This window comes from Microcaecilia unicolor, chromosome 1 (genome assembly GCF_901765095.1).
Source record: "Microcaecilia unicolor chromosome 1, aMicUni1.1, whole genome shotgun sequence".
In the NCBI taxonomy this organism is placed as follows: domain Eukaryota; kingdom Metazoa; phylum Chordata; class Amphibia; order Gymnophiona; family Siphonopidae; genus Microcaecilia; species Microcaecilia unicolor.
Window position 1 is genome coordinate 124,445,505 of NC_044031.1, and position 23,439 is coordinate 124,468,943.

The following is a 23,439-nucleotide window of genomic DNA, read 5'->3' on the forward strand; positions in this document are numbered from 1 at the left end:
AAGTGTTGCTCAGATGTTGACATCTGGTTTCAAGAATTATACAGAGGCTTTGTTTCTAGAAAAAAGATCCCTTTTCTGTTCAGGGTTCATTAATTTCACACACAGGCCACAACAGATTCAAGAACTGTTCAGGTCATATAATGTTAAATGACTGACAAAAAGCACTGTAAGTTAAGTTTAATTTATATTCATGCAGAATTAATCTATATGTTGGATAAGTGACAAACAGCTTGTGTCTGTTGATACAAGAAAGAGCAACATCTACAATTTAAGTCAAGCTGTTTGTTCATAAGCAGTAAGTTCTACATGCTGCACAGAGAAAATGAAATGGGGCAAAAAAGACAGCTGCATAACCACTCAGTAGTCAAAATGACTAATATCCATGGTTGCCCACGGGGCTCTTGCAAGGGATAGACAAGGAAGTCAATTGCCCAGGGCAACAGTCTGTAAGCCTCTGCGCCCCAAAGTGCTGAAAACAATACTTCCTGTGGTTTTGTTTGGTACAGCAACTGCCCTGGCTACCCATTATATATATAATCATGCTTCTGGCACACTGATTTTTATTATACATTTTTCCAAAACAATGGTTAAGTCAGTAAATATTGGTATGCTGAAACTATCTTTGGATACTAGAAAGGAACTAAAGGTTTGATTGATTTATTTATTGAGCAGGCTTATGTCACTTCCCCCATCTTACAGAAGCCATCCCCCAACTCCTGATCTCACTCCCCACACTGTTGATCACTTCCCCCCCCCCACTCTCTGATCTCACTTCCCAACCCCTGATCACATCCCCCCCATCTCCCCTGATCTTACTCTCCAACCCCAAAAAGATCCTCCCTCCACCACTGAGGGCCTACTAACCCTGTAACTGGTGGTCTAGTATTGGGCCATAGAGCAGGAACAATCCCCAGTTGCCCTTGCCCTGCTAGCACTGTCTCCAACAATGGCACCCCAAGCAGTAGTCTCGTGCTACTTATTTAACACTATTACAGCAAGAAACCCAGGGGTCCTTTTACTAAGGTGTGCCTAAAAGTGGCCTGCACTGGTGTAGGCATGTGTTTTGCAATTGTGCAGGTCAATTTTTCAGCGTGCCTGGAGAAAAGGCATTTTTTTGTGTCCGAAAATGGACGTGCGGCAAAATTAAAACCAGCGCACATCCATTTTCGGCCTGAGACCTTACAGCCATCCACTGACTTAGTGTTAAGGTCTGACATGTTAACTGGGCGGTATGCAGCCAGCGCTAATAAACTTCCAATTACTGACAGGTAAGAACCACGTGGCAGAAAATAGAAAATATTTTCTATTGCGTGTTTTCAGTGCACGTAAAAAATGGAATTACCACCTGGGGCACACGGTAGCGGGGCGGTAGTTCCAATTTGGCACTACGCACCTTAGTAAAAGGGTTCCCCAATGTTAGAACCCTTTATGTCATATTAAGGGGCTAATAAAGTGTGTAACTGCCCAAACACAGCTTGATAACAACCCCACCACCACCACCAGTCTACAATTTATAACTACATTAGAACAGAAGTCCTAATTATTAATAATACTTTATTCACTTGCTAAGGGATACAATTATTTTTTTAAGTACAATAAGGACAGAAAATGCAAAAGTTAGCAAATCATTTTCATTATATAGTTTAAGAGTAAGACTTTAATTTCTAGCAATTTAAGACGCAGAATACATGCCACAGAAAATATAGTGCAAGCAAAAACTGAATGGAACTTTCAACTGAAAATGTTAATTTAAGAATTAGGCAGAAGTCCCTATGTGCTGATTTTTCTGTGCTGAATGAGATCATAAGAAGCATGCAATTATATGGCTTGCAAACTATAACGGAAGCACTGATGAGAAGAAGAAATGGCTCACTGGAAATGTCTCTGGAAATCTTAAGGCTCCACTCAGCCTGCTTCTCTGAGGTATAATGCCAAATGGTTACACTAGTCAACCTCATGCTACATAACCCTTAATATTATCTTCTCAAGAACAGAACTGTCTAAATTTGAATTGCATGCACAATTCCTTCCTACCCCTCTAATGTTTTCTTCCTCCAGCAGACTATTCTAAGGACTCATCGTTCTGCATGAAAATAGTGGTTCCTTTATGCAACTATGGCTGGGTGTCAGTTAATGCTGTTGGCACAATTTTACATCTAATAAGGTCCTTTACAGATTTTATACACATTTGTATCTTTGTATCTTGAAATGACAGGGTCCTGGGGAAAGGAAGAAGTGATATGGATCACCTTAAAAAGAGATGATAGAACCTCTGTCCACGTGGGTGTTGTCTACACACCTCTGACACAATCGGAGGAACTAGCTAAAGATCTGATCACAGATATTCAAAAGTTGGGAAAGAAGAGAGAGGTGCTGTTGCTGGGAGATTTCAATCTGCCAGATGTAGATTGGAAGATTCTATCTGCGGAATCGGAAAGGAGTAGAGAGATCGCTTTTCAAAGTGCTCTGCTCAGACAAATGGTGACAGAACCAATGAGGGAGGGAGCGAAGCTGGATCTGGTGCTCACAAATGGGGGTAGTGTGTCAAATGTCCGAGTGGGTGCCCACCTGGGCAGCAGTGACCATCAAACAGTTTGGTTTGATATGACAGCTGAAGTGGAGGGTGGCCACTCAAAACTCAAAGTCCTGGATTTCAAGCATGCTGACTTTAATAAAATGGGGGAATACCTGAGGAAGGAGCTGATGGGCTGGGAGGACATACGAGAAGTGGAAGGACAGTGGTCCAGGCTGAAAGAAGCTATAAATATGGCCACAGACCTTTATGTAAGTAGAGTAAAAGAAAGAAAGAAAGAAAGAAAGAAAGAAAGAAAGAAAGAAAGAAAGAAAGAAAGAAAGAAAGAAAGAAAGAGAAAAAGGAAACTGATATGGTTCTCCCAGCAAGTGGCTGAAAAAATAAAGGCTAAAGAGTTGGCGTTCCTGAAATACAGAAAAACTCAAGAAAAGGAACACGGAGAGGAATACCGGATGAAACTGAAAGAAGCCAAGAGAGAGATATGTCTGGCAAAATGCAAGCAGAAATGTAAGGAGGGGTGACAAAAATTTCTTCAGGTATATTAGTGAAAGGAGGAAGACTAAAAAGGGAATTGTGAGACTGAAAGATGCTACGAACTGCTATATAGATAATGATGAAGAAAAAGAAAATTTGCTAAACAGATACTTTTTTTCTGTTTTCACAGAAGAAAATCCTGGAGAAGGACCACGATTGACTGGCAAAAGTACATATGAGAATGGAGTGGATATAGCACCGTTCACAGAAGAGAGTGTGTATGAACAACTTGAAAATCTAAAGGTGGACAAAGCCATGGGACCGGACAGGATCCACCCCAGGATACTGAGGGAGCTCAGAGAGGTTCTGGTGGGTCCTCTTAAAGATTTGTTTAATAAATCCTTAGAGACGGGAGAGGCTCCGTGGGATTGGAGAAGAGCGGATGTGGTTCCACTTCACAAAAGTGGTGATAGGAAAGAAGCTGGAAACTACAGGCCGGTAAGCCTCACTTCGGTTATTGGAAAAGTAATGGAAGTGATGCTAAAGGAAAGGATAGTGAATTTCCTGGAAGCCAATAAGTTGCAAGATCCGAGACAACATGGTTTTACCACAGGTAAATCGTGCCAAATGAATCTAATTGAATTCTTTGACTGGGTGACCGAAGAATTAAATCATGGACGTGCTATAGACGTAATCTACTTAGATTTCAGCAAAGCTTTTGACAGGGTTCCCCATAGGAGGCTCTTGAATAAACTTGACAGGCTGAAGATAGGACCCGACGTGGTGAACTGGATTAGGAACTGGTTGACAGACAGACGCCAGAGAGTGGTGGTTAATGGAATTCGCTCAGAGGGAAAGGTTCGTAGTGGAGTGACTCAGAGATCGGTGCTGGGGCCGATTCTATTCAATATATTTGTGAGTGACATTGCCGAAGGGTTAGAAGGTAAAGTTTGCCTTTTTGCAGATGATACCAAGATTTGTAACAGAGTGGACACCCAGGAGGGAGTGGAAAACATGAAAAAGGATCTGCAGAAGCTAGAAGAATGGTCTAAGGTTTGACAATTAAAATTCAATGCGAAGAAATGCAAAGTGATGCACTTAGGGAGTAGAAATCCACGGGAGACGTATGTTTTTAGGCGGTGAGAGTCTGATATGTACATATGGGGAGAGGGATCTTGGGGTGATAGTATCTGAGGATCTGAAGGCGACAAAACAGTGTGACAAGGCGGTGGCCTTAGCCAGAAGGTTGCTAGGCTGTATAGACAAAGGTGTGACCAGCAGAAGAAAGGAGGTGTTGATGCCTCTGTACAGGTCGCTGGTGAGGCCCCACCTGGAGTATTGTGTTCAGTTTTGGAGGCCGTATCTTGCTAAGGATGTAAAAAGAATTGAAGCAGTGCAAAGAAAAGCTAAAAAATGGTATGGGATTTGCGTTACAAGACGTATGAGGAGAGACTTGCTGACCTGAACATGTATACCCTGGAGGAAAGGAGAAACAGGGGTGATATGATACAGACGTTCAAATATTTAAAAGGTATTAATCTGCAAATGAACCTTTTCCGGAGATGGGAAGGCGGTAGAACTAGAGGACATGAAATGAGATTGAAGGGGGGCAGACTCAAAAAAAATGTCAGGAAGTATTTTTTCACGGAGAGAGTGGTGGATACTTGGAATGCCCTCCTGCGGGAGATGGTGAAGATGAAAACGGTAACAAAATGCGTGGGATAAACATAAAGGAATCCTGTTCAGAAGGAATGGATCCTCAGAAGCTTAGCAGAGATTTGGTGGCAACACCGGTGGTGGGAGGCGGGGCTAGTGCTGGGCAGACTTCTACGGTCTGTGCCCTGAATATGGCAGATACAAATCAAGGTCAGGTATATACATAAAGTAGCACATATGAGTTTATCTTTATTGGGTAGACTGGATGGACTGTACAGGTCTTTCTCTGCCGTCATCTACTATGTTACTATGCTTATGTCATTCTTTTTAATCCCAGAGTGAACGTGCTTGCGAGATGACTGTTTTTTTTTTTATTTTCACAGCTGAAAATAACATTCTAGCTATGACCCAACCAAAGCCCTAAGGGCTCCTTTTACTAAGCGGCAATAAGCCCAACGTGGGCTTACTGCTCGCTATACAGGAAGTACCGCTGGACTACCGAAGCAGCCCAGCAATACTTACCACCCCTAGCACGCCATCATTTCTGGCGCGACAAAAATTTATTTATTTTTATAGCATCGGAGTGCACCCGGTGGTAATCGGGCAGTGCTGTGCGCTTTACATGTCGCACGGTCATTTCCTGCAGGATGGTGAGGCTTCCCTTTTACCAGCTATGGTAACAGGAGGCCTATGCGCGTGTGTAAAACACACGCTGACGCCAGTGTTGGCCCCCTTTTACCGCAGCTTGGTAAAAGGGTCCCTAAATGAGTTAAGAAAGTAGCTGTCTGACTCCTATATGAGGAGGAAAGGTCATAACTGGGCAGTGTTGGGCACCCGTTCAGTAGCAGGTTCAAAAGGCCCAATTTGGTGCTACCCAGTCAACCAGACCCCACTCATATTACCTTGCTGAGTGGGAACTGAGGGAGGGGTGAGTGGCAGCTGTTACTGCAACTAAGGATGACTTTTTCACGCACCCATTCTCCCTACTCAGAGGTGACTCACTGACAATCCTAGTGCCAGCTGTGATGAATGGGGAGAAAACCACTGAGAAAGGAGGAATAAGGGGTGCTGGCTGCAAGCAAAGCAGCTCTTTTGCTCCCCCTGGAGCCTGTTCATTGGGCATGGGCAGGGCAGGGAACTAAGGGGGTCTTTTACTAAAAGCGCTAAAATTGGGCGAGCATTAAACATTATAAATGCCCATAGGAATGTATTGGTGTCTCTAAAGTTTAGCACGTGCCTATTTTTAGTGTGCGCTGAAAACATGAGCGCGCCTTAGTAAAAGACCCCCTATCTGGCTACCTGATCGGGAAACAGCTCCGTCCTCTGTCTAGTAACAGCCCAGTAAGGAAGAGGCACTCTGGGTCTACCGAATGCCCCGGGCAGTAATTCAAATTTTGATGCGTGCCCAAAACACACAGTAAAGAATATTTTCTATTTTCTACCGTGTGGCACTTACCCGGTGGTAATCGGCAGTTTACACACGCTGGCCGCTTACTGCCAGGTTAGTGCGTGAGACCTTACTGCACAGTCATTGGGTGGCAGTAAGGTCTCAGCCTGAAAATGGAAGCGTGCTGGTTTTAATTTTTCTGCACGTCCATTTTCTGCCACAAAAAAAGCGCCTTTTTTCCAGGCACACTGAGCAAATGGACCTACGCATGTCCAAAACACGCATCTACAACAGTGCAGGCCACTTTTAGGTGCGCCTTAGTAAAAGGGCCCCTATGTTTCCATAAGCTCGGGGGGGGGGGGGGGGGGGGAGGTCCCTGCCAGTGGGCTGGAGAGTGAGAGATTTGAAGGCCTGCCCAGGGCAGGGGTTGGCAGAGAAGTTGCAGAGATAAAGTTGTTCCCTGGGTGCATGACAGCTGAGGTGGAGTTGGAAAATAATAAAGGAGATTGAGGTCTTTGGTTGCCTGTACCCCAACCAGGACCCTTGGGAACACTGGGGGATCCTGGAGTAAAAGATATAAATGCAGGCTGAGAAAAGGAGTAGTTGCTGCACCTATAAGTGGCAACTGAGAAGGAGACAGAGCTTCAGGTGGACAAGTGGAATCCAGCCTGGAAGCAAGAACCAGAGCAGAGGAATCTTGCTCAAAGCCGCGATGCAGCCCTGCAAGGTGCATCGCTGGAAGAAGGATAACCTAAAGGGGTATGTGCCTAAATGAACTGGATATGTATCAGGACAGGAGTGTATCTAAATATATACAGCATTGATATACTCAGTGGTGTGCTGGAGCCGGCTCGCTCCGGCTCGCAAGATCCGGTTGTTAAATTACTACTACTACTACTACTATTTAGCATTTCTATAGCGCTACAAGGCATACGCAGCGCTGCACAAACATAGAAGAAAGACAGTCCCTGCTCAAAGAGCAAATTTTGGACGGACTTGCGAGCCGGTTGTTGGAAAGGGCGAGCCGGCTCTCCCTCCCTCCGCCCTCCGGATCCGGTCCCTCACAGATCCTACTTTGACTATCGAATTCTTCGGGGCAGGCAGTGTTGCCTGCCCACTGCTATCGCTGACTTTCCTCCGCCGCCTGTTTGCGCTTTAAAAATGGCCGCCGAGACTTCCAGAGGCGGCCTCGCGAGACTTCTGTAAGTCTCGGTGGCCATTTTGAAGTGTGATCGGGCGGCGGAGGAAAGTCAGCGATGGCAGCGGGCAGGCAACACTGCCTGCCCCGAAGAATTTGATGCCAAGGTAGGGTCGGTGAGGGACCGGATCGGGAGGGAGGGAGGAAGCAGGAGAATTTGTGAAACAAGTCGGGAGGCGGTGGCAGGGGAGAGGAGGGAGCTGCTGGACATGGGTGGATGGAGGGCAGGGGAGAGAAGGGTCACTGCTGGGCATGGGTGGATGGAGGGCAGGGGAGAGGAGAGTCACTGCTGGGCATGGGTGGATGGAGGGCAGGGGAGAGAAGGGTCGCTGGCCATGGGTGGATGGAGGGCAGGGGAGAGAAGGGTCGCTGGCCATGGGTGGACAGAGGGCAGGGGAGAGAAGGGTCGCTGGCCATGGGTGGACGGAGGGCAGGGGAGAGAAGGGTCACTGGCCATGGGTGGATGGAGGGCAGGGGAGAGAAGGGTCGCTGGCCATGGGTGGATGGAGGGCAGGGGAAAAGAGGGTCACTGCTGGGCATGGGTGGATGGAGGGCAGGGGAGAGGAGGGTCACTGCTGGGCATGGGTGGATGGAGGACAGGGGAAAGGAGAGTCACTGCTGGGCATGTGTGGATGGAGGGCAGGGGAGAGGAGGGTCGCTGGCCATGGGTGGATGGAGGGCAGGGGAGAGAAGGGTCGCTGGGTATGGGTGCATGCTGGGCAGGGGAGAGGAGGGTCACTGCTGGCCATGGGTGGATGGAGGGCAGGGGGAAAGGAGAGGAGAGAATAAATGCTGGACATGGATGGAGGGGAGGGAAGAGTGAGGAAGGAGATAAGATAAGGGAAAAGGAAGAGAGGAGAAAAACTGCACATGGATGAAGAAAATAGGCAGAAGCTGAGGACCAGAAATGAAAAAGAAAGGAGGAAAGGAAAGAAACTAATGGAAAGGAAGCCCTGGAAATGGAGTTAAGAGGACAGATAGCAGCAGAATCGGATACTGGGCCAGCATGATCAGAAAAATAGTCACCAGACAACAAAGGTAGAAAAAATCATTTTATTTTCATTATAGTGTTTGGAATATGTTCCCTTTGAGAATCAGGTGCTCAACATTAAACGTTTATATTTATTTACTTATTTATGGCATTTTATCCCACATTAAACATGAATTAGGTTGGAACCTGGGATCATTTAATTTTTTTTTCCTGGAGAGAGTAATGCATTGCCCCCCCCCCCCCACCCACTGGCTATAGCCAGCTCTGCAATTTTGGGGGGCGCAGAGGTGGATGGGGGGGGGGGGCGCAGAGGTGGACAGGGGGGCGCAGAGGTGGACCGGGGAGAAAGCCTGTTGTTAAAAATTTACCAGCGCACCACTGGATATACTCAAAGAGAGAAGTGAGGTGGCTGAGATTATAACTGATGGTCTTGGGTGTACAGTATACATAAGGAGTTCAGAAATGTTTAACTGCTGGTTAAACATGATTGTTTTTGACTATATATATATATATATATATATATATATATATATATATATATATATATATATATATATGTTAAGTGCGCTAGATAGGGCTTCCCAAATCTGCCTTGACCACCCTATGGCTTCTAACATATGCAAATTTGTCTCATATATAGTAACTGTGGATACTTTGAAAATCCAAATGGTAGTGGGGATCATCAGTACATTGTTTTGGGGGTTTATAACTAGACTGTATCTTATGTATAGTTGTTTTTTGCAATGTCTGTATTATGAGTGAATTATCTATGTTAGATTGTAAATGACACGGAATTTGGGGGAAATTAGTGCATGGCCATTAATGGAGAAACACAAATTGTTGCCATTTTACAGCCTCACTAAAAGTGGCCTCAGCCCATCAGACACCCACATGCTAAAAATAGCACAGGCCACTTTTTAGTGCAAGTTAGTAAAAGGGCCCCTTTATAATGTGCATTAGAGAATAATTTTTAAAGGTTAAATATTAAACAGATTTGAAGCATCTTGACTTTATTTACACTGTTCAAAATTATTTTTGGAATTTACATATACTTCCAGTATTATATATATCAAACATATAAACGGCAAGTGACCGACTCACCTGCAACTGCGCAGTACAGACTTCCCTCTCTGTCCCGCCCTCGCGTCAAGACATCATGACGTCAGAGGGCGGAGCAGAGAGGGAAACAGAGTCGGACTGTCGGCCGCCGCCGCTGCCGCCTGGAAACGAACATCGCACAACATACACACACACACACACACACACATAGATACTTTTTATCCACATATAGACGGTGGAATGAGGGGTACCACTGGGGCCATGTCCAACCAATATTTTGCCCAACACAGCATCAGCAATTAGAGAGCTTAGGGGTAGGGCTGGAGATTAGTTTGTTTGGCCTCTCCAACCACAAAGATTTCCCACTGTCCCTGCACACATATACACACACATTGGGGTTTTTATAACATATATTATTTTCTGTCACTTTGGATGCTAAATATAAGTGATTATTTAGAAAAAAAACCCTAGCAAATTTTTATTTTACAAATACTTACTATGAGATACACAACAAAGTTCTGGCACCGAGTATGTTCCTGTTTTGTAATCACAATTGAGAAAGTATGCTGTGATTGATGATTATCAAGAAACAGAGTCCTCTTAATTGCTCCTTTCTGTTTCAACCAATCTAATTCCAGTTCAGCTGCCAACACTGTAGACAAATTCAGAAAAATATGTAACATTCCAAAGTTCTGCACCCTAACCTGTGTACCATTTTAGTGGTTCGTTACTAGCCTATTGATTGGCTGCTGTACAAGGGCATCTATCCACAACTCAGCTATGCAGGAGTAAACGGTATTTATTCAAACAGAGAAGTACAATACATTGGTAGCAAACACTTATACCCTATTGAGTACTGACACCTCAGATTTTAGTGTAAATTAATAGCAACTTTTATATTGGGCAGTACTATGTATTGAAACATTAGCTAAAGGCTCTGAACGCTTTTTCACTTCACCATATACAGGTGAATTCCTCCTCAAGAGTATAGTCCTCAACCAACTTTCCCTTATATGAATGTTACAGTAGTTGGGGTTAAACAGGAGTGCTCAAACATATTAGACTGGCTGAGAATTATAGTGTTTTATTTAGAAAACATTTGAAGACACTTTTTCTCACAAGCATTTAATATATAAGAGGTATGCTACTATTTTTAAGTGTATCGTGGAGAAATTCTACTGTGATTTGTGGTTTTGTAACGTTACGTCTGTCTAATATTGCGTATGCAATTCTGCATTCTCACCTAGGACAGTGAATACTGCAAGTAATAGATATTTTAATAAATAAATAAACAAATAAACATATGGCCTATAGTTTGTTCCAAGCCTTCAGTGCCCCATTATCTGACCTGCAGTTATTTTTTCATCATGGATTCTGGGGCTGTGTTTTTCCTTCATCAGTGGCGTAGCCACCACTAAGCAAGACTGGCAAAGAGTTGGGAGCCACTGAAAATACTGCACTTGTGGGATAAACATTTCAAGGGCAGTGTGGGTGTGCTGGGAGGTCAATGCAGCACGTACTGTAGTTAATCCTGTATTTTAATTTTCAAATGCACACAGGCAGCAAGGGAAGTACTCAAGAGCATCCTCTCCTGCTGCTGTCCATTCAAGTTTCACAGTATGAGTTGTGAAATCTTGTGGCTTTTACTGTGAGAACTGGCTCCATGGCAGCAGCAGAGAAGATGCTTAAGTGTTTCTCCTGCTGCTCAGATGCATCGGGGAATCTGAAAGATGGGATCAGATGTGTGCAGTAATACTGAGCAAGTGCACTGCTTGCCACACCACTGACCTCCTCCCAAGCTCAAAAGTGCCCCAGGCTCAAGTTTTATCTGCTAATGAGGGACAAGGAGATGGAGTTATCATGGAGGACTGGCCTAGTGGTTAGGGTGGTGGACTTTGGTCCTGGGGAACTGAGGAACTGAGATCCATTCCCATTTCAGGCACAGGCAGCTCCTTGTGACTCTGGGCAAGTCACTTAAAGCTCCATTGCCCCAGGTACAAATAAGTACCTGTATACAATATGTAAGCTGCATTGAGCCTGCCATGATGGGAAAGCGCGGGGTACAAATGTAACAAAAATAAAAAAATAAACTCAGTAAATCATTGATCTTCTGATGTCAAATTTTGAAAGATTTCATTAAGACAAATGGATGTTGTTTTGTGGCTTCACTTTTAATGCCTGTACTTGTAAAGAGCACTAGGAAGTACTGTTGTTGCTGGAAATGTTTTATATCAGTGTGACATTTTGAGAAACGGCTCTTCATAGCTCTGCATATTGGAATCCTACAAAACGTTTCCAGGGCTCCTCCCTTGAAATGCCTACCCTCAGTACTAGCAAGGTTACTGAGGCATTCTCACTATGGCCCACATACACATGCCCCCTCTCAAAATCTAATCCACAACAGACACTCCTCTCTCAGGGGCCCTAAAGGAGCGCTAGTGTTTTTAGCATGTACTAAAAATAAGCACACGCTAAAGACGCCCATATATTCTTATGGGCATCTCTAGCGTTTAGCATGCACTAATCATTAGCGCACACTAAAAATGCTAGTGTGCCTTTGTAAAAGGACCCCTCACACTCTTACTGTCCAAAGTACCCCTTTAGATAACCCAACGGTTCCCATGTGCCCTACACACCATACCTCCAACCCACTACATACCATTGTAAAATACGAATTCGGGTGGCAGCAGAGAAGGATCACTGCCACTGCATCACCAATTCTGACCCCCCCCCCCCCCCCCCCCCCGTGTAAGTTCAGTATGAGTTGGTCATGGATCTCGATCCTTGTCCATTCGAGTTGTTGACTATATGGGTAGAATAGGATTGGTCCGCCACATGGTTAGGTTGGCTCAACAGGGATATGTTTGTTAAAGGGATCATTGGTGAAAATAAGTTGGAGACATCACTGGGCTCTTTCTAATATTGCAGAATATTTATGGTTCTTGAAAAACTTCTTTGTAAATTATAAACAGTTTGCTGCAGTGTAGTAGAGCTTGGTAAAATCAGCAGGGCATTAGATGATTTAAATAAAGAGAAAACTGTTTCAAAACCATTTTTGTGGTGCATATTTTAAAATGTTTTGTACTTTTTATTTCTATTTTGTAAAACAAGTGGAAAGATTATTATGTTTGCCTTTTTGTTACTCTTAGTATAAAAGTTGTGATTAACCCTAAATCAAAAGGAATCCTTCAACTGATTTGGGAAATAAAATGCATGTTCTTCATCAAATATGTAACAATGAATCATCAAATATTGCTTACCTATGATATTTGGAATACCCTGGCCTGAAACAGCTGTGCAGACTCTTACAGTAAAACTGTAGAATAAAAAAAAAAGAAAGAAAGAAAGAAAAAGAAAAAGATACTAGTTCAATAACTACCAAAAGGATTAGTTGAATCATTTGTATTCTGCAAACAGGTACAATACTACTGTACATTTTATTTTATTTCTGATATTTTCCTTGTTAGTTCAGAGGTTCATGGATGCAAAGGAGTTAATAAAATCAAGTATTCTGATGCTTTTACTCAAAGGTAACACCTATTGCTTGAAACTAGTACAAATGCATACTGTGGTCTAGAGGAAATCAAGGTCTGTTGCTCCTGGCCAAAGCACCATCATGGCAATGTTTCGACTAGGAAAGGTTATAAGAATAGGGGCAATATCCTCAAAAGCTGAGAACGAGGCCAGGTCACACTGGGCTAGACACTCAAAGGAGCAGAAGGAAATCATTGACCAATGGAAACAAATAATTTAGGGGCCCTTATACTCAAGGGCATTAAGCACCTAGGGCCAGATTCTATATAAGGCGACTAAAAAATCCGTGCGCTAAACATTTCCACCTAAGCATACTCTATAAGTGGCGCCTAGATTTAGGTGCATTATATAGAATATACTTAGTTGACATCTCAGCATCTAAAACTACGTGCCTCCATTTACACCAACAAAAATGTGGTGTAAATCCCTGTGAGTAGATTTATACGCATTGGGCCATATTCTATAACAATGTGCGTACATTTTGGAATGCCTATGAAATACCCATACAAAGTCACAAAAGAGAGGGTAAAACAGCATACAAGCATAAACAGAAACAGAAAAAAGCAAAACTGGGCCTTCAGGATGGAGATAAATATAGTCCTTTTCATTCCGATGATGACCCGACACGGGCCGTGTTTCAGCGTACAAACGCCTACCTCAGGGGTCAAAATGTTCTTATAGGTATAGTCATAGAGAATTTGACAAAACCAAACAATTAGAGTATACTAGTAAAAAAGGCCCGTTTCTGACACAAATGAAACGGGCGCTAGCAAGGTTTTCCTCGGAGTATGTATGTTTGGGAGAGTGTATGTGAGAGTGACTGTTTGAGAGTCAGAGTGAAAGTGTGAGTGTGTGAGAGAGAGAGTGAGTCTGGGTGTGAGTGTGTTTGTGAGAGAGTGTGTGCAAGTGTGTATGTGAGACACAGTGTGATAGAGAGTGTGTGTGTGTGGCCATCCATGCTCCTCTGTCCCCCTGTGTATGTGAGACACAGTGTGATAGAGAGTGTGTGTGTGTGGCCATCCATGCTCCTCTGTCCCCTGCCCCCTCCATTCATCCCTTTCCAGCATTTCCCCTCTTTGCCTGAGGCCTGCCCTGCAATCCATATCCATCCATGCCCATCTGTCCCCTCCATTCATCCCTATCCAGCAATTCCCCTTTCCCTGAGCTCTGCCGTCCCAATCCATGGCCATCCATGTTACTCTGTCACCTGCCCCCTCCATTCATCCCTATCCAGCATTTCCCCTCTCTGGCTGAGGCCTGCCCTGCAATCCATGCTCCTCTGTCCCCTGCCCCCTCCATTCATCCCTTTCCAGCATTTCCCCTTTCTGCCTGAGGCCTGTCCTGCAATCCATATCCATCCATGCCCATCTGTCCCCTTCATTCATCCCTATCCAGCAATTCCCCTTTCCCTGAGCCCTGCCCTCCCAATCCATGGCCATCCATGTTACTCTGTCTCCTGCCCCCTCCATTCATCCCTTTCCAGCATTTCCCCTCTCTGCCTGAGGCCTGCCCTGCAATCCATATCCATCCATGCCCATCTGTCCCCTCCATTCATCCCTATCCAGCAATTCCCCTTTCCCTGAGCCCTGCCGTCCCAATCCATGGCCATCCATGTTACTCTGTCACCTGCCCCCTCCATTCATCCCTATCCAGCATTTCCCCTCTCTGCCTGAGGCCTGCCCTGCAATCCATATCCATCCATGCCCATCTGTCCCCTCCATTCATCCCTATCCAGCAATTCCCCTTTCCCTGAGCCCTGCCGTGCCAATCCATGGCCATCCATGTTACTCTGTCACCTGCCCCCTCCATTCATCCCTATCCAGCATTTCCCCTCTCTGCCTGAGGCCTGCCCTGCAATCCATGCTCCTCTGTCCCCTGCCGCCTCCATTCATCCTTTTCCAGCAAGTCCCCTCTCTCCCTTCCATGACCCCCCCTCGCATCCATGCTCCTCTCTCTCCCATGTCCCAGCCTGGGCCGCCCTCTTCTCCTCCCCCCTTCGCATCCATGCCCCCCCCCTTCGCATCCATGCATCGTTTTTTTTTTTTTTTTCTTCTTCTTTTAAAATTTACCCCCGTGGCGGTTCTGGCAGCGAAGCGTCAGAGAAGGAGGCGGCGCTCTCGATGTCTAGCCTTCCCTTCGCTGTGTTCCGCCTTCTTTTGACGTCATCCTTGACGTCAGAAGAAGGCGGAACACAGCGAAGGGAAGGCTAGACGTCGAGAGCGCCGCCTCCTTCCCTGACGCTTCGCTGCCGAGCGATGCGATTGGTTGAGTGTCATTGCTCCGCCCTCGACGTCATCACGTTTGACGCGTGGGCGGGGCAGACACAATGGGATCTCACCCCCTTCACTTTTGGCTAAAAGAGGCTTCATAGAACGTTGGAGGTGCGTTTTATATAGAGAGATTACCCAAAGCATAGTAACTATCCATGTACTGGTGAACAAACGCTGTTGATTAAAAAAAGCGCCAATCAACCCTGATTTGGTTTTGTCAAATTCTCTATGACTATACCTATAAGAACATTTTGACCCCCGAGGCAGGCGTTTGTAAGCTGAAACACGGCCCGTGTCGAGTCATCTTCAGAATAAAAAGGACTATATTTATCTCCATCCTGAAGGCCCAGTTTTGCTTTTTTCTGTTTCTTTCTATGAAATGCCCATAGCCATGCCCCTTTTGAACTGTGCACATTAGAATTTAGGCACAGTTCATTACAGAATACGCTTAGAGAGTTGTACACGTAAATTCCAGTTTTTGCCATTTAGTGCTTATTATTGCTTAAGTGCTGTTATCAATGCTGACTAGCTTGTTAAGCCAATTAAGTTACACGCGTTGTTATAGAATTCGTCTGGATTTCAGCGCAGATCTCCAGGTTCACTAAATAGAATCCAGCAGTTAATGCGCAGTTAACACATAGAAGCAAGCTACCGTGTGAACACATTAAGGGGTTTTGCAGTAGTTTCAGTGCATTAAATTGCACGTTACATAATTCTTCTATCAGGTGGTGTGACGTGGGCAGAGAGTGGGCATGAAAGAGTTAGTCAGCTAGCACGTTACACTTACTGCGCACTAACTGGCTAATGAAGAGTTAATGTGGGACCACTTACTGCCTCCTAAATAGGAGGTACTAAGGCCCTCCTATTTAGGCTATGCTCCTAAATTTATGCTCCTAAATCCTAATCTGTGCTCCAAAATAGATTATGCTCATAATTTAGGAGCATAAGTTTAGCAGCATAAATTTTAGGAGCGTAAATTCAGGAGCATAACCTTTATAGATTAAAATCCTAAGTGCTTCCATGTTAACTGGGACCATGTATTAATCTGAACTTCCAAAATAAAACACTGGAAATACCCCTTACTGATGCAGCATTAGTTTTTGGGCTTGCCGCACATTAAAAATTTTGTGTGATAGTGCACTTTAGTAAACGGGCCTCTTAATTCAAGAAACGTATGTCAACATGGAGTTTAAAATACTGAAGTCATATGTTTCTATAGAGTAAATACTGTGAATAGCTCCGACAGCCGAAGACCTCAATGACCCTGCACCTGAACCTGCCAAGAATAATATTTGTAATAAATTCAAATCTTCAGCTGTTCTGATTACAGTTAATACGAAAATGGGTGCATTTTAAGAAGAATATGCATGAGATCCTTCATTTGTATTAATTTGATTGATCTAATGATTTCATCACTTCTTATATAATGGATAGATGCTACAACGATTTTATCAAAATCATAAAGATATCATTTGACTAGAGATGATATTTTCCCTAGGACTATACTTTAAAGATGTTCATTTTCCTGTGTTTATATGGTATCATTTTTTGTAAAAACAACAAATTCAGGTATGGTACTTGACCTGTTCTCCTATGGTAATCAAATGCCTATAACTTTTTTCCCCTCTTGTCTGTAATAGGTTCACCAATTCTGTCTTAACTAGTTGGTCTTCCCATATAAACTGCTTGATTTTGACTTGGCTGGTTAGTGCAGATATTCAATGGCACTGCTAGATTAAGTGGCACTGAATATCGGCAGCTGGCCAGCTGAGCGTGATCTAAGCGGGCAGGAGCCTCTCTTGCCTGCTTAAATAGCTTTGAATATCACGCCCTAACTATCATTTAAAATATATGTCACTGTTTTGTTTATACATTTTCAACAACGTATGCTGTCTATTCTATGTTTTACTAAAACTCAATTTCATCACATCTCCATTGTTTTCTCATTTTATTATGTTTTCTATATTCCCAAATATGAATCTGCAACAGAGGTTCCCTTAGAGTGTTATTTGTTAAGAACGCTGAACTATCTAATACCGCATCACTACATCCTCTGTTTGAACCCGCTATGCATTTCCAAAGCTACAGTATCTGACTCATTAGAATAAATTCTTCTAAGATTCAAGTACTGCTGTTGTAAGATCTTTTTTTTTTTTTGGAGGACAATCATATCTGCCTGAGGCACTGATTTGGTAGCTGTTTCCTCCCTAATTCAGTGTACTTAGGACAAAGGACATCCTAAGGTCAGACAGTGCTATTTCTAGCTTTGATGCCAGTAGGTCAGAAAGGAGTGGAGATTCATCACACACTCATCTGCCTTAAGCATCAACAGATGGAAACATAGAAACATAGAAAAATGTAAGCAGATAAAGACCATGTGGTCTACCCAGTCTCCCTATCCATGCCATCTACTCTCCCTATCACTCCCTAAGAGATACTATATACTTGTCCCAAGCTCTCTTGAATTCAGATACTGTTTTCGTCTCCACCACTTCCATCAGGAGGCCTTTCTATCAATTCACTATCCTTTCTGTGAAGAAGTATTTCCTCAGGTTACTTCTGAGGAAATACTTCTTCAGGTGTACTAGGTGGGGGGTTGAGGGCAGGAGGTATTGGGGCTCAGAATCCTTCAGCAACTATTCAGAGAGGAGGAACGAATGTTTTACCAGCCATATGACAGCCTATCAGCCCACAGAAGATGATAATTCACTCGGAGAAGGGGAGAATTTGAGCCAGATTGGGGATGGGGTTAGGAGGCACATTAGCCTGTTTTCTATACAAAAAATGTTAAGAGTTTGAATTAGCTGTTCAGTTACTACAAATTGAGGCCCTTTTATTAAGTGTAGCAAACACTTAGCATATGAATTAGAGTGCACTGTTAGCACAGGGCTGCCATAAAAGATGCAGCATGATATGACATTGTAGCACTTACTAATTCATATGCTAACTGTTTAGTATGAAATGGGGTAGGGACTACTACTACTTATCAGTTCTATAGTGCTACAAGACGTACACAGCGCTGTACATTTGAACATGAAGAGACAGTCCCTGCTCAACAGAGCTTACAACCTAATTAGGACAGACAAACAGGACAAATAAGAGAAGGGAATAACTAAGGTTGGAATGATAAAATACGGGTACTGGACAGGTGAGTAAGGGTTAGGAGTTAAAAGCAGCATCAAAAAGGTGGGCCTTTAGCCTAGATTTGAAGAGGGCCAGAGATGGAGCTTGATGTACCGGCTCAAGGAGTCTAGTCCAGGCGTATGATACAGCAAGATAAAAGGATCGGAGTCTGGAGTTAGCGGTAGAGGAGAAGGGTGCAGATAAGAGAGATTTACCCAATGAATGGAGTTCCTGGGGAGGAGTGTAGGGAGAGGTAAGCGTGGAGAGGTACTGAGGAGCTACAGAGTGAATGCACTTGTAAGTCAACAAGAGGAGTTTGAACTGTATGTGGAAACGGATAGGGAGCCAGTGAAGTGGCTTGAGGAGAGGGCTAATATGAGCATAGTGACACTGGCAGAATATTTTTTTCCAAGATTTTTTATTGGTTTTAATATAATGCAAATAGTACATAACAGTAACCAAAATGGTAAAATATACTAATACATAGTAGTGGAAAGTGTGCCAGTGAATTATACAAATATAATTATATTTTCAAGATAGATATTTATATTCATCTATGTGGTTTCATAAGTAATGGAAGCAAGGTAGGAAGCAATTGGAGACCATACAATGTTTGTTTTAATTATTGATCCAGTTAAACTGGCTGAGGCCAATTCAAGCTTGTGGTACATTAAAACAGATTGCCACCAAAAATGTTCATTAAGCATTGAAGAGGTTTTCCAGTTAGCTAGAATCATACACTGCGCTATTGTAATTAATATATCAAATAGTTTGTAATTGTTAGGAGAGAAAGCGTAATCTGGAGAACAGACACTGGCAGAATATAAGTCGTGCAGCAGAATTTTGAACAGATTGAAGAGGAGAGAGATGGCTAAGTGGGAGACCTGTGAGAAGCAAGTTGCAACAGTCTAAGCGAGAGGTGATAAGAGTGTGGATAAGGGTTCTGGTAGTGTGCTCAGAAAGGAAAGGGCAAATTTTGGTGATATTATAGAGGAAGAAATGGCAGGTTTTCGCAGTCTGCTAAATATGTGCAGAGAAGGAGAGAGAGAAGTTGAAGATGACCCCAAGGTTATGAGCTGATGAGACAGGAAGGATGAGAGTGTTTCCCACATAAATAGAGAATGGGGGAAGAGGAGAGGTTGGTTTAGGGGGGAAGATAAGAAGCTTAGTCTTGGTCATGTTTAGTTTCAGATGGCGGTGAGACATCCAGGCAGCAATGTCAGACAGGCAGGCTGATACTTTGGTCTGGATTCCTGCTGAGATTTCTGGTGTGGAGAGGTAGATCTGGGAGTCATCAGTGTAAACATGATACTGAAAACCATGGGATGAGATCAGAGTATGAAGGGAATAAGTGTAGATGGAGAAAAGAAGAGGTCACAGGACAGATCCCTGAGGTACACCAACTGATAGTGCAGTAAGTGCAGGCTGACTTAAATTTCACTTCTGGTATTCAGATAAGTTTTTGACTTTACAATGGATGCTTGACAAGCAACTTTGTTGGGCCCCTGAATTCTCATAATCACCAAGTAATGGGGGTGGGGGTGGGGGGGTGGGGACAGGTGAGCTGAATGTTAGGAAAGAGAGGCTTGACAATTAATAAAGGTGCAAGAATTATACCCAATTCAAGTATGTGGTATGTTGTTATTGCTGCTTCTTTTGGAGATGGTCAGCAGTGTACTGTTAAAGTAAGTCTCTCCACGTACCTAGCAAGCATGTATACCCTGGAGGAAATGAGAAACAGGGGTGATATGATACAGACGTTTAAATATTTGAAAGGTATTAATCCACAAACAAACCTTTTCCAGAGATGGGAAGGTGGTAGAACCAGAGGGCATGAACTGAGATTGAAAGGGGGCTGACTCAGGAATAATGTCAGTAAGTATTTTTTCACTGAGAGGGTGGTAGATACCTGGAATGGCCTCCCATGGGAGGTGGTACAGATGAAAACAGTAACAGAATTCAACATGTGTGAGACAAACACAAAGGAATCCTGATTAGAAGGATCAGATCCAAAGAAGCTTAGCGGAGAATAGATAGGAAAGTTGGTGCTGGGCAAACTTCTACAGTCTGTGCCCTGATTGAGGCTAAATAGATTTGGATGGGCTGGAGTGGAGCTATTCAGGGGCTTTGACAACAACTTCAGGAATTTTAGAACAAGGCCAGTGCCCGGCAGACTTCTACGGTCTATGCCCTAAAAATGACAAGGATCAATCAAGATCAGGTATATATATGATGTATCACTTCATACCATATATAATGAGTTTGTTTTATTGGGCAGATTGGATGAACCATACAGGTCTTTATCTGCCATCATCTACTATGTTACTATTGGGCTCATTTTCAAAAGAGAAAAATGTCCAAAAAGTGGCATGTCTGCATTTGGATGTTTTTCTCACAAAACGTCCAAATCAGCATTTTCAAAACCTATTTTTAGATGTTTTTCTCTGAAGTCTACCAGAAGTGCATCCAAATCTCAAAGGGGAGTGCCAGGGACGTGTTAGGGTGGAACTTGGGTGTTCCTAAGACTTAGACGTTTTTCAGCCATAATGGAACAAAACAAAACCGTCCAGTACTAAAACTTAGACGTTTTGAGCTAGACCTGTTTTTATAATGAATAAGATCCCCTAAATAACCAGATGACCACTGGAGGGAATCAGGAATGACCTCCCCTTATTCCCCCAGTGGGGGGCTTAGCAGACAAGGTAAGGGAGCAATGGTGAGATGTGTACATGGGAGCATTTTACGAAGTCCACTGCAGTGCCCTCTAGGGTGCCCTATTGCTTTCCTGGGATGTCACTTTTCCATTATTCTACCTGATGCCAAGCTTTCTATTTTTATAACATCTGAGCCTTGTGTCTATTGTTTATCAGTAGATCTGGGCTTTGAATTCAGATCTATAGATAAAAAGGAGCTGTCATTACATATATCTAAATACTAGAGTGCTATTTTTCCATACTTCATAGCAAGAGTGTACATTCCCTAATTATCTGTCCAATGCAACTGAAGCTTTTACCTCCTCAGTGCATGTAAATGGTTTCATCCCCATGTGGATTCTCGGATGCCTTGTGAGACTTTCTTTCCAACCAAAGCTTTTATTACACTCCATACATGTAAATGGTTTTACTTCTGTGTGTATTCTCTGGTGCATTGTGAGGTTTCCCTTCCAGCAGAAGCTTCTACCACTCTCTGCACATATATATGGTTTCACTCCTGTGTGGATTCTCTGATGCACTGCAAGCAATGCCTTCTTTCTGAAGCTTTGACCATACTCTGATCATGTAAATGGTTATACACCTGTGTGAATTCTCTGGTGAACTATGAGGTATGTCTTGCATGTGAATCTTTTACCACACTGAATATTTTGATATTTTGAAATATTAGTCTTCCTACAAAATAAATTTTCAGATGTAATAGAACTGACTGATTCTACAGCAGTTTGAACTTTGTTATCCTCTATGAATGCTTTCCTGTGACTGAAACTTTTCTTATGGTCTGTATCCTAATGGCTTGATTTTGTACGTTTTGCATTTGGACGTTTTTTGTTTGAAAATGGACCGAAAAACAAAACGTCCAAATCACAAAACATTTTTCAAAACAGTATTTTCAAAAGAAAAAGAAAGATTTTTTTTTTGTTGAACATGACCTCCTTTCCTGTTCAGAATTTGGACGTTTTGTGTAAAACATCCAAATTCAGATTTAGACGTCATATCGAAAATGCCCCTCTATGCATGTTACTATGATTTTATATATTGATATTGGAAGGGTCTTGGATTTGGTTTAGTTGCTTTTCTATTATATTACTGACATTTTTTCCTATAATGTATTTATATCTACTATAATAAAACTCACCCTCAACGTTCTGAAGACAACGTTCTGAAGTCACTCAGTCACTCCCTGAAGGGTTCATGGATTTATGGTGGTGAAGCCACAACACTGACCATGTCTCTCTGCCCCGCCCTCGTGTGACGGACCAATCAGAAAAAACACCCTCAACATTCTGAAACACAAAGGACCATCACAACACCGTTCCCAGGCAACATTAGGCAACGTAAGACGGACCAATCAGAGGAAACTATGTGACAATAAGGGAGGAGCATTCCCCAGTAGAATGTCTCACTATCTGTGCAGCACGGAGAGCACACAACCACCGCTGGAATGAGAGAAGAATATTCCTGCTGTGGGTATGTGCAAAAATAGACCGGGGGGGGGGGGGGGAGAAATTTTTAAATGCCTAATGCCAGTACTGAAGAGTGCCAGAGGGCCTATAGCAAAGACTATATATTTGGGATCGCTTGACATGGAGTCGGAGGAGCCGGAAAACAACGTGCCCGTCACCATCTGGGACGTGGGCGAACAGGACAAGCTGCGGCCCAGCTGGAAGGATTACCCGTGACCCAGCCAGCAGCAAACAGCGACCAAGGAAGGGAGGAATCGCTGGAGACTGGCTGCCAAACTAACGAAACAACCGCACACCGACGCACCACCTCCATCATTCGAAAGGCATCCACTCTTTCTTCAACAGAAATGCAAACTAATAATACAAAACAAACAAAGAATACATGGTTTCTCAGGCGGCTGCAGGTAACTCCCCACCCCCTTCCTCTTCCCCTTTTGCCGAAGCGGCCAAGGACGTGCCCAACCATCCCCAGCCTCAGGCAAGCTGTCTCCCACCTCGGGGATTCCCCGAGCACCCGGAAAAAGACGGCGCTGATTCCTGCTGCGCATAAATGTTCCAATGACATATACACACAAACCAGGACTTGTAGCCACCAACTCAAAGAGAGTGCTTGAAACAGTTCACACCAGTATAATATAATAGAAATTTTTACGTATGTAGAGTACCCTCAGATATTTACCACTATTACTGCAGTCAATAATGCTGCTACAAGGTGGCATAGCACTTCTTTCATCGGGTAACTCTAACAAATGTTCCAGCATTTCCCTTGCAGCCGGCCTGAAATGGACCAAACATACCGGATCACCCCCTGACGGCCCGAGACCGTGCTCTTCTCCCTTCCGCCAACTTAAAACAACCATCCCCATCCTCAGGCAAGCCGTCACCCACCTCCAGGATGCCCAAAACCCCAGCCCAATGGAAAAAGATGGCGCTGCTTCCAACAGCACATTTCTCTTCCAGCGTTCCCCTACAGCAGCCATGAAATGGCAAAAAATACCAACAGACAAAGAACGTGCTCCTCTACCTTCCGCCCATCT

At 43.7% G+C, this 23,439-nt stretch overlaps 1 protein-coding gene across 2 annotated transcripts in view; it reads right to left on the reverse strand.

Moving 5' to 3' along the window:
* The window catches only part of ITGA8 (integrin subunit alpha 8), a 521,482-nt gene that overhangs the window by 178,706 nt on the left and 319,337 nt on the right, over positions 1-23,439 (reverse strand). For both annotated transcript variants that reach the window (XR_003941853.1, XM_030199982.1), the window contains exons 16-17: positions 12,559-12,614; positions 9,796-9,950 (exon numbers count right to left, since the gene is read on the reverse strand). Coding sequence is in view for 1 of the 2 variants with exons in the window: in XM_030199982.1 (XP_030055842.1) it covers positions 9,796-9,950; positions 12,559-12,614 (211 nt within the window). In the remaining variant the exon portion in view is untranslated. The remainder of the gene's footprint in view (positions 1-9,795; positions 9,951-12,558; positions 12,615-23,439) is intronic.